The sequence below is a fragment of the Archocentrus centrarchus genome, chromosome 14 (assembly GCF_007364275.1).
Source record: "Archocentrus centrarchus isolate MPI-CPG fArcCen1 chromosome 14, fArcCen1, whole genome shotgun sequence".
In the NCBI taxonomy this organism is placed as follows: domain Eukaryota; kingdom Metazoa; phylum Chordata; class Actinopteri; order Cichliformes; family Cichlidae; genus Archocentrus; species Archocentrus centrarchus.
Genome location: NC_044359.1, coordinates 37,424,332 through 37,436,787, shown reverse-complemented (window position 1 = coordinate 37,436,787; position 12,456 = coordinate 37,424,332). Strand labels below are relative to the sequence as shown.

General features: G+C 37.6%; 1 protein-coding gene across 1 annotated transcript; it reads left to right on the top strand.

Moving 5' to 3' along the window:
- The first annotated feature begins 39 nt into the window (after positions 1 to 39).
- On the top strand, positions 40 to 7,569 carry LOC115791698 (trichohyalin-like). The gene has a single exon (XM_030745903.1). It carries the CDS (start codon positions 45 to 47, stop codon positions 6,945 to 6,947), a length of 6,903 nt encoding a protein of 2,300 aa, XP_030601763.1. The 5' UTR covers positions 40 to 44; the 3' UTR covers positions 6,948 to 7,569.
- Positions 7,570 to 12,456: the final 4,887 nt, after the last annotated feature.

Below are 12,456 nucleotides of genomic sequence, written 5' to 3'. Positions count from 1 at the left end.
TGGAAGAAGAAAGGTCTGAGCTGAAAATGAGATAAAAACAACTCATGGATAAAATGAAGATGAAAGACACCCTGAAAGTGAAAGTTGATGAGCTGAAGGAGAACATAAAACAGAAAATGGGCAGATTACTACAAGGCCATGAAGCTGTACTAAGGCTGATCGCTGTGTTGGAAGAAAAGCATGCAAATTGTGAGGAACAGAAAGAAAATATTGTCAATGTTACTGAAATGTTAGAGAGAGAAAAGGAAACTCTACAATGTATCCGCTCAGACTTGGTCACCCACAGAGACTGCATGGAAAATGAATGGAAGCAGCAGTTTGAGTTGGAAAGACAAGATCTTGATAAGCTGAAAGCAGATCTGACACGTGACAGAGACGTTCTGGATAGAGAAGCTGAGACAATAAATAAAGAGAAACTGGACTTGAAGCTGATGAGATCTGAAATCCAGAAACAATTCGATATATTGGAACAAAAGAAACAAAAAATAACAGAAGAAAGAGACTCAGTGGAAATCTCAAAGACTGAACTACTACACAATATGGAACATGTAACCAGCCTCTTTAATTTGATAAATGAGGAGAAAGCAAATATTAGAACTCTGAGAGTTCAGGTTCAAACTGAAAGAGAAAGAATAGAAAATATCATGAGTAACCTTACCTTAAAGGAAGAAGAACAAAGAGGGAAGGAAGATGACCTCAGAAGACAAACAGAAGAACTGGAGAGTCTGATGAGAACTCTGAATAAGAAGCAAGAAGAGATCGAAGCCTCCAGAAACATCATGAATGAAGAAAAAGAACAGGTCAACGAGATGAAAACTGACATTGACAAAGAAAGAGAACTGATGTTGGATGAAAAGAGAAATATGGAAGAAGAAAGGTCTGAGCTGAAAATGAGAGAAAAACAACTCATGGATAAAATGAAGATGAAAGACACCCTGAAAGTGAAAGTTGATGAGCTGAAGGAGAACATAAAACAGAAAATGGGCAGATTACTACAAGGCCATGAAGCTGTACTAAGGCTGATCGCTGTGTTGGAAGAAAAGCATGCAAATTGTGATGAACAGAAAGAAAATATTGTCAATGTTACTGAAATGTTAGAGAGAGAAAAGGAAACTCTACAATGTATCCGCTCAGACTTGGTCACCCACAGAGACTGCATGGAAAATGAATGGAAGCAGCAGTTTGAGTTGGAAAGACAAGATCTTGATAAGCTGAAAGCAGATCTGACACGTGACAGAGACGTTCTGGATAGAGAAGCTGAGACAATAAATAAAGAGAAACTGGACTTGAAGCTGATGAGATCTGAAATCCAGAAACAATTCGATATATTGGAACAAAAGAAACAAAAAATAACAGAAGAAAGAGACTCAGTGGAAATCTCAAAGACTGAACTACTACACAATATGGAACATGTAACATGCCTCTATAATTTGATAAATGAGGAGAAAGCAAATATTAGAACTCTGAGAGTTCAGGTTCAAACTGAAAGAGAAAGAATAGAAAATATCATGAGTAACCTTACCTTAAAAGAAGAAGAACAAAGAGGGAAGGAAGATGACCTCAGAAGACAAACAGAAGAACTGGAGAGTCTGATGAGAACTCTGAATAAGAAGCAAGAAGAGATCGAAGCCTCCAGAAACATCATGAATGAAGAAAAAGAACAGGTCAACGAGATGAAAACTGACATTGACAAAGAAAGAGAACTGTTGTTGGATGAAAAGAGAAATATGGAAGAAGAAAGGTCTGAGCTAAAAATGAGAGAAAAACAACTCATGGATAAAATGAAGATGAAAGACACCCTGAAAGTGAAAGTTGATGAGCTGAAGGAGAACATAAAACAGAAAATGGGCAGATTACTACAAGGCCATGAAGCTGTACTAAGGCTGATCGCTGTGTTGGAAGAAAAGCATGCAAATTGTGATGAACAGAAAGAAAATATTGTCAATGTTACTGAAATGTTAGAGAGAGAAAAGGAAACTCTACAATGTATCCGCTCAGACTTGGTCACCCACAGAGACTGCATGGAAAATGAATGGAAGCAGCAGTTTGAGTTGGAAAGACAAGATCTTGATAAGCTGAAAGCAGATCTGACACGTGACAGAGACGTTCTGGATAGAGAAGCTGAGACAATAAATAAAGAGAAACTGGACTTGAAGCTGATGAGATATGAAATCCAGAAACAATTCGATATATTGGAACAAAAGAAACAAAAAATAACAGAAGAAAGAGACTCAGTGGAAATCTCAAAGACTGAACTACTACACAATATGGAACATGTAACCAGCCTCTTTAATTTGATAAATGAGGAGAAAGCAAATATTAGAACTCTGAGAGTTCAGGTTCAAACTGAAAGAGAAAGAATAGAAAATATCATGAGTAACCTTACCTTAAAGGAAGAAGAACAAAGAGGGAAGGAAGATGACCTCAGAAGACAAACAGAAGAACTGGAGAGTCTGATGAGAACTCTGAATAAGAAGCAAGAAGAGATCGAAGCCTCCATAAACATCATGAATGAAGAAAAAGAACAGGTCAACAAGATGAAAACTGACATTGACAAAGAAAGAGAACTGATGTTGGATGAAAAGAGAAATATGGAAGAAGAAAGGTCTGAGCTGAAAATGAGAGAAAAACAACTCATGGATAAAATGAAGATGAAAGACACCCTGAAAGTGAAAGTTGATGAGCTGAAGGAGAACATAAAACAGAAAATGGGCAGATTACTACAAGGCCATGAAGCTGTACTAAGGCTGATCGCTGTGTTGGAAGAAAAGCATGCAAATTGTGATGAACAGAAAGAAAATATTGTCAATGTTACTGAAATGTTAGAGAGAGAAAAGGAAACTCTAGAATGTATCCGCTCAGACTTGGTCACCCACAGAGACTGCATGGAAAATGAATGGAAGCAGCAGTTTGAGTTGGAAAGACAAGATCTTGATAAGTTGAAAGCAGATCTGACACGTGACAGAGACGTTCTGGATAGAGAAGCTGAGACAATAAATAAAGAGAAACTGGACTTGAAGCTGATGAGATCTGAAATCCAGAAACAATTCGATATATTGGAACAAAAGAAACAAAAAATAACAGAAGAAAGAGACTCAGTGGAAATCTCAAAGACTGAACTACTACACAATATGGAACATGTAACCAGCCTCTTTAATTTGATAAATGAGGAGAAAGCAAATATTAGAACTCTGAGAGTTCAGGTTCAAACTGAAAGAGAAAGAATAGAAAATATCATTAGTAACCTTACCTTAAAAGAAGAAGAACAAAGAGGGAAGGAAGATGACCTCAGAAGACAAACAGAAGAACTGGAGAGTCTAAAGAGAACTCTGAATAAGAAGCAAGAAGAGATCGAAGCCTCCAGAAACATCATGAATGAAGAAAAAGAACAGGTCAACAAGATGAAAACTGACATTGACAAAGAAAGACAACTGATGTTGGATGAAAAGAGAAATATGGAAGAAGAAAGGTCTGAGCTGAAAATGAGAGAAAAACAACTCATGGATAAAATGAAGATGAAAGACACCCTGAAAGTGAAAGTTGATGAGCTGAAGGAGAACATAAAACAGAAAATGGGCAGATTACTACAAGGCCATGAAGCTGTACTAAGGCTGATCGCTGTGTTGGAAGAAAAGCATGCAAATTGTGATGAACAGAAAGAAAATATTGTCAATGTTACTGAAATGTTAGAGAGAGAAAGGGAAACTCTAGAATGTATCCGCTCAGACTTGGTCACCCACAGAGCCTGCATGGAAAATGAATGGAAGCAGCAGTTTGAGTTGGAAAGACAAGATCTTGATAAGCTGAAAGCAGATCTGACACGTGACAGAGACGTTCTGGATAGAGAAGCTGAGACAATAAATAAAGAGAAACTGGACTTGAAGCTGATGAGATCTGAAATCCAGAAACAATTCGATATATTGGAACAAAAGAAACAAAAAATAACAGAAGAAAGAGACTCAGTGGAAATCTCAAAGACTGAACTACTACACAATATGGAACATGTAACCAGCCTCTTTAATTTGATAAATGAGGAGAAAGCAAATATTAGAACTCTGAGAGTTCAGGTTCAAACTGAAAGAGAAAGAATAGAAAATATAATTAGTAACCTTACCTTAAAGGAAGAAGAACAAAGAGGGAAGGAAGATGACCTCAGAAGACAAACAGAAGAACTGGAGAGTCTGATGAGAACTCTGAATAAGAAGCAAGAAGAGATCGAAGCCTCCAGAAACATCATGAATGAAGAAAAAGAACAGGTCAACAAGATGAAAACTGACATTGACAAAGAAAGAGAACTGATGTTGGATGAAAAGAGAAATATGGAAGAAGAAAGGTCTGAGCTGAAAATGAGAGAAAAACAACTCATGGATAAAATGAAGATGAAAGACACCCTGAAAGTGAAAGTTGATGAGCTGAAGGAGAACATAAAACAGAAAATGGGCAGATTACTACAAGGCCATGAAGCTGTACTAAGGCTGATCGCTGTGTTGGAAGAAAAGCATGCAAATTGTGATGAACAGAAAGAAAATATTGTCAATGTTACTGAAATGTTAGAGAGAGAAAGGGAAACTCTAGAATGTATCCGCTCAGACTTGGTCACCCACAGAGACTGCATGGAAAATGAATGGAAGCAGCAGTTTGAGTTGGAAAGACAAGATCTTGATAAGCTGAAAGCAGATCTGACACGTGACAGAGACGTTCTGGATAGAGAAGCTGAGACAATAAATAAAGAGAAACTGGACTTGAAGCTGATGAGATCTGAAATCCAGAAACAATTCGATATATTGGAACAAAAGAAACAAAAAATAACAGAAGAAAGAGACTCAGTGGAAATCTCAAAGACTGAACTACTACACAATATGGAACATGTAACCAGCCTCTTTAATTTGATAAATGAGGAGAAAGCAAATATTAGAACTCTGAGAGTTCAGGTTCAAACTGAAAGAGAAAGAATAGAAAATATCATGAGTAACCTTACCTTAAAAGAAGAAGAAAAAGGAAGGAAGGAAGATGACCTCAGAAGACAAACAGAAGAACTGGAGAGTCTGATGAGAACTCTGAATAAGAAGCAAGAAGAGATCGAAGCCTCCATAAACATCATGAATGAAGAAAAAGAACAGGTCAACGAGATGAAAACTGACATTGACAAAGAAAGAGAACTGATGTTGGATGAAAAGAGAAATATGGAAGAAGAAAGGTCTGAGCTGAAAATGAGAGAAAAACAACTCGTGGATAAAATGAAGATGAAAGACACCCTGAAAGTGAAAGTTGATGAGCTGAAGGAGAACATAAAACAGAAAATGGGCAGATTACTACAAGGCCATGAAGCTGTACTAAGGCTGATCGCTGTGTTGGAAGAAAAGCATGCAAATTATGATGAACAGAAAGAAAATATTGTCAATGTTACTGAAATGTTAGAGAGAGAAAGGGAAACTCTACAATGTATCCGCTCAGACTTGGTCACCCACAGAGACTGCATGGAAAATGAATGGAAGCAGCAGTTTGAGTTGGAAAGACAAGATCTTGATAAGTTGAAAGCAGATCTGACACGTGACAGAGACGTTCTGGATAGAGAAGCTGAGACAATAAATAAAGAGAAAATGGACTTGAAGCTGATGAGATCTAGCACCCATAACCAATTAAATATATTAGAGCGAAAGAAAGGATTTATCAAACATGAAAAGTACAAGTTGGAAATCACAAAGTTTGAACTTCAACAGAGTCAAAATCATCATCGTCTCCTAGATGAGTTAAAACATCAACAGGAGCAAGTGCACCAATTAAGGGAACAAGTGAAAAGGGACATGGAAATGTTGTTAAATGGGAAAAAATCTCTGAAAAGAGACATTTCTCAGGTAAAAGTCAGAGAGTACTGCCTCAATACTGTCACAAACTCTGCAAGAAATCTGAGGGGCAAGCTAAATAAACTGATTCATGAAGTCTCTGCATATGTTGACAGGTTAGATCAGAAAAATGGGAAATTATTACATTTGATCTCTATATTGGATCAAAAGTGTCTCAGAATTAACAAGCAAAAAACTGAGATCACTGCATATTATCTCCAGATACAACAACAAAAGAAACATGAATTAACAGTAGTATTTGACAAAGCAACACAAACTGAAAATGTTGTAGATGAATGGTTGCATGATCATCATGCTAAAGAGACTGATGAAGATGAATATCAGCAGAAGACTAAGAGTGTTTCATGTGATCTTGAAAGAGGAGACAGATACTTGAAATCTGATAAAGGTCTTCTGATAGTAGCCGAAGATGAAGAATTGGAAAATGTAAAGAAAAACAAGCTTGCAATGCTGTCCAAGTTATCAGCAAAGGAAAACAACTTTACAAAGAAGGAAATTTCAAGAACAGATTATTTGCAAAAGATCTGGAAGGACACTAGAATGGAACGAAAAGAGATCAGTCAGATGAAGCTCAGAGGACAACAAATGAGAAACAATGTGGAGAAAAGACTAAAGGTGATCAATCAATTTGTTAAGGGAAAAATGTTACAGAAAGAAAAGACATCAATGGAGAAAACAAGAACGATTTTGGAACAGGGCCAAAGTAAGAACATATTATCTGAAAGTGATCAATATGGAGATCACAAACCACTTGATGAACAATACACTGAGCTCCAACACCTAAAGGTCCTTATGCTCAGCGAGATTGAGAAACTCCACATCTCCAAAAAAGTGTCTAAGACACTGATAACTAGAAACAAAGCTAATCAAACAGTTCAGGAAGATATGATGACAGAGAGTGCAACAATACAATCAGCACAACCAGTTTCTCCAACTATCCATCATAAGCCAATGAAGGTAGAAGAAGCTGAAGCAATGCCAGAGAGATCCCCTGGACTCCTCTCTCAGCTCCGGCTTTACTGCTGTCACTGTTGCTCCCCTTGTTGTGCTTGCTGTAAGCAAGTGTGTCCAAAGGAAAAATGAGAGATAAGTGTTGGTCATTAGCACTGTCATGAATATTCTGGTTGTGTCTCCCTTATATTTTGACTTATTTCAAGCAAATATTGTATACCGTAGTTGAATAATGCTTGCCATGGACATAAGTACTTAATTTTTAGTTAAATTAATATGTGTCTGTTTGGAAAATGTGTTTCCTTTTAAGCATCATGCAATAACAACTGAAGATTACCAGCCTGATCTAAGGCATCTAATTTTTTAAACAACTGATAATGTCAAGCTATTCCTTTAACACATTTTAATTTTTTTTCATGAAATGTAAATGTTGAAATATTTCTCTACATCAGAGTGAGCACTGTTTTCAGTTTCCAGTTAATCTGTAGTGCTGAACTTAATGTATTCAACTAAGTGTAAAAATTCACTTTATTTTATTTTTTAATTACATTTTTATTTTGGTTTCTGATTTATTTTGTCTGTTTTCAAAATATTTCTTTTGTTGTTTTATGTTAGAATAAAGAAACCTACTAAATATAGTAAAATCAAAGCTATTAAGAATATGTGATAAACTGTGATGCTTTATATATTCATATTTCAATGCAAAAAAATGAATGTGTAACATAATTTTTAACTGAATAAATCTTTCACATCAGTGCAGCATTTTTTTGGTTATTTACATATAAATGGTAAATGGACTAGTTCTTATATAGCGCTTTTCTACTCTATCTGAGCACTCAAGGTGCTTATACAACACGTTTACATTTACCCATTCATACAGGCACTTCCATATGAAACTAAGCTAAGAGCTTTTACTGTCTAACATTCACGCACATTCATACTCCAGCGCTTGCGTCGGAGAGCAACTTTGGGTTCAGTAGCTTGCCCAAGGATACTTTGACATGCAGCCCGGAACAGCCAGTAATCAAACCGTCAACCTTCCGATTAGTAGATGACCTGCTCTTGAACTATCATATCTATCATATCTGAGCTATCATATATCACAAGCTAATTATTGTGACATTATTTTAAACCTAATGTCAGTCTTAAATTGAGTGCAGAACTTTAGTATCAATCTCCTACTCTTTCCTGAGTGGATAGATCAGCAGATTAATTGCAAAATTAAATTCAAATTGAACCATTCATCTAAAATATTACAATGCACTAAATGATACAGGGACACTTAATATAAAACCCATGCCAAGTAAACTGTTGCTTGCTTGTTTTACACTTTTCGGTGTAGAACAAATAAGCAACACTTTATTTTTTTTAACTCAACTGATTATTTGATCACATCTTTAATTGGATTTCCAGATTTGCTGTGTGTCCATCTCCAACTATACAAGCATTAGTATGGGAGCCCTCTAGTTTTGCTTTAATGAGGCAACTGTGACCTTTCTGTGTAGAGTTTTTGTGTTCTCCCACTGACTATTTGAGTTTAATTTGGGTACTCCCACAGTCCAAAGACCTGCTTCCTAGCTTAAATGGTGATTCAAAATTGGCTGTAGGTGTTTGGTTGTCTCTCTGTGTTGGCCCTGTGATGTACTGGTGAGCTGTCCAGAGTGTACCCTGGGTCTGACCCTATAAGATAGGCTCAAGTCTTGCACCTTCCAGCTGGATAAGCAATTAAAAAAAAATGAATAGATAGATGGACAACAAAATATCAATATCCTGTGTATATGAACTTTATCTGTAGGCAGACAGATGATCAAGTGTTTTCTTGTTCAAATAAGTTGAAACAGTTTCAGATGGCAGCACTGAATGGACCGAGTAAGTTGTTTTTAAATTGAAGAGGAAAAAAATCTAATTACAGTTTTATGTTTGTGACCAGACTTTTTCTAATCACTCACTTTTTGCTTCAAAATGCTTTACAAAATTTTTTTCCTATCTCATGATAGATTCACAAATACCGAACAACTGCTAAATGAACATGTCAGATGATTAGATTTTGGGTTAGTTTGCATTTTGTGGGTAAGATGGTCAAATGTAAGAATGAATATCTGTTCTCATTATATTGTTACTTGAAAGACCAAGAAGTTCCTCTACAAAAGTTTGCATATACACTATATTGCCAAAAGCATTCACACGCATATAAACTTGAGTGACATCACATTTTTAATCCAGACAGTTTAAATCGGCCCACCCTTTGCAACTATAAAAATTTCAACTCTTCTGGGCAGGCTGTCCACCAGGTTTAGGAAAGTGTTTATGTGATTTTTTTTGGCCATTCTTCCAGAAGTGTATTTGTGAGGTTAGACAAGAAGACCTGGCTCACAGTCTCCACTCTAATTCATCCCAAAGGTGTTCTATCAGCCTGAGGTCAGGACTCTGTGCAGGTAAGTCAAGTTATTCCACACCGAACTCACTCATCCATGCCTTTATAGACCTTGCTTTGTGCACTGGTGTGCAGCCATGCTCGAACAGGAAGGGACCATCCCCAACGTGTTCCCACAAAGTTGGGAGCATGAAATGGTCCACAATGTCTTGGTATGCTGAAGCATTAAGAGTGGAACTAAGGGGCCGAGCCCAACTCCTGAAAAACAACCCCAAATCATATTCCCTCCCCTCAACCAAACTTTACACTTGGCAAAAGGCAGTCAGACAAAAACTATTCTCCCATTCTCCTGGCAACCGCCAAACAGAGATTTGTCCATCAGATTTCCAGATGGAGAAACACCTCCAGTTCTCTAGAGTCCAGTGGCGGCGTGCTTTACACCACTGCATCTGATGCTTTGCATTGCGCTTGGTGATGTAAGGCTTGGATGCAGTGTTAATTTTGACAGCAAATTTTGATTTAGTTTTAGTCATAGTCTTTTGACGAAAATGTAATTTAGTTTTAGTCATAATTTAGTCATCTGAATAGTTTTAGTCTAGCTTTAGTCGACGAAATTATCGTAAGAATATAGTCGACTAAATCTACGGTCGATTTAGACTAAAATATAAAGGGTGTAAAATGTAAATGCTTTTTCTTCAGTTCCCTTGAATTAGTCATTATACACACTTATACAAAATTAAACATTTACTAAAAGTTATGGAATCTTATTAATAATATTAACATTAGTGTTTCACCTGCTTCCCACACACCTGATCATTAACACCACCTTACTGAGATAATACGAGCAGGACACGCTCTGAAAGGTACAGGGCAGTGTTCAGGACTAAGATTAGGAAAGGCTAATCTATGGAGCTAAAGTTTGTTCGAAAAAAAAAATTTTGAAACTGAAAAATTATTTTGAACCCGAAAAAAAAAATTTAAACAGGAAAAAAAAAGTTTTGCAACTGAAAAAAAAAGATGTGAAATTAAAATTTCAGATTCAAGGGTTTTTTTTTTGCACTTTCAGATTTTTTTTTCACAGTTTCAAATTTTTTTTTCGAGTTCAAACTTTTGGTCCTGTTTTGGCGTGGGGGGCGGAGCCTCAGATAACGGGGGTGTGGAATCATGACTGACAGCTCAACACAGCGGCTGAACAACATAATCCCAGCTGTTGCATTCAGGGACTGTGGGAACTGGAAATGTCTTTAATGCAGCATTGATATTCTATATATATGTGATTGGTTTTGAAAGATAACATGCTTCACTGATACAAGCAGCTTATATAAATACATGACTCGAATCTCAGAGGAAAATTATGATCTTGACAGATTTGCACAGCATTTTAAGTCTGTGTTGGAGATTTCCCATGCTCTCAAAGTAAAGCAGAAGCCTCATCTTCATAGACATACGCTCGTCTTCATCTGCGGGTGCTTTTTTCCTCCATAACAAAAGACTCACAGCTGTGCTATTAAAATGTGAACAGAAAAGATACAGAGCAAAAATAGCAAAAGGCTGACTTATTCTTTAAAAATCTCCGGTGAAGTAGACTTCACCAAAGTGCTTCTTCCTGTGTGTACTCCTGTACATCTAGTACTCTGTGCAAATAAAACATGTAAACAGACTGAACAAAATTCCATCCTTTACTCAGAAGGATTATAGCCAGCTCAGTAAATCCATAGACATGCGCTGACGTATCACAGCAACGGGCCCACCCGCTCAATGTGGTGTCTACGTATCTGCATCACAAACACAAAAAGACCCACTTTTGCTATTAAGGTCATGTGACTTATGGTACACACCAACTTCTGCTATGGAGGTGCGGTATGGCGGTGACCACTTGCCTGCAGCCAGGTATTCTTGGGGGTCTGGGTGATGCCAAAGCGTACAAACAGACACAGTATGAAGGCTGTATGTACACAAAACATGGCAACAGCAAAAGATTTCAGGTTTCCAAAACTCTCCAAAAGTCATCGACGTCACCGGAAAAAGTCACTAAATTTGTCGTTGACCACTTTTTGGAAAAAAAGCCACCAGCGGGGTCTGAAAGGCCGCTAAATCTAGCAACAAAGTCGCTAAGTTGGCAACACAACCATGCTGTCACTTCAAGCATGATTTCTGGGTGAAGCAGTGAGGGAGAGAGGCGAGGCAGTGTGAAGTTGTGCAGAGACAATTTGAGAGAAGAGAAAGATGAACTGGTGGATCTACAAATATGATTGTAACACGACATAGACTATATCGATATAAATGATATCGTCTCATATCACATATGAAAATATATCAATATTTCTTAAAAACTCGATAAATCGTCCAGCCCTAGTTAATACTTACATTTACTTTTAGTGGGGGCAGTGTTGTTTTTGCCAGTGCATTGAAGTCTGGTGTTAGTTTTGTTGTAGCGATTCTGTCATGTCTGGCAGTGTGAGAGGGGGAGATGGACCCAAATGCAGGACTCCGGATAAAGACGTAACTTAAAAGGTGTTTATTGAGAAGGAAACGAAACAAAGAAATACAAAATCCTTCTGGGAAGTCAGATGAAGAGCAGAAAACCAAAAACAATGCAAGGGATACAAAACCACACAGGCACGGCAACATCAACAATGCGACAACAAGCAGAGAAAACACAGGACTTAAATACATCACAGGATTACGAGGGAAAGTGGAAACAGCAGGTAACACAGCTGAACACAATGACAGATACCAGACAAGAGGAGGCAAAACCAAATACACTACACAAGAAACAAGACATACCAAAATAAAACAGGAAGTGGGACAAGGGCACAGAGACGGAGACTTGACACAAAACCCAACTAGAAATGAACCACAGACCAAAAACAAAAGAACAAAAAACACTGGGCCACTGGCCCAGGACCATGACAGATTCTCAGATATCTCAACATCAGTAATAGTTATGATATGATTTGATTTGGGTAATTCTGTACCAATCTTTGGCAGGCCGGATTAAAATGACCAACGGGTCACATGTGGCTTATGGGCCATAGTTTGCCCACCCCTGTTGTAGAGGGTGACTCTGCCTCACCTGAACAGGAAAATGAGTATGGTCATGGGTTACAGTGGGATTCTGTGGGTGGGGGAACCCTAAGATCGGTTGTAGTGGCTCAGCATGGTGTAAGGAATCATGGCTCACAATAAGTTTTATTGTGAGCTCCAGTTGATTTTTTTTTGTGTCAGGCTGTGATCATCGGCTGCTGCTCTGAGGTTTACTGCTCC

Coding starts and splice junctions, on each gene's coding strand:
- LOC115791698 (XM_030745903.1), top strand. CDS start 45: ATGGATAAAATGAAGATGAAAGACACCCTGAAAGTGAAAGTTGATGAG.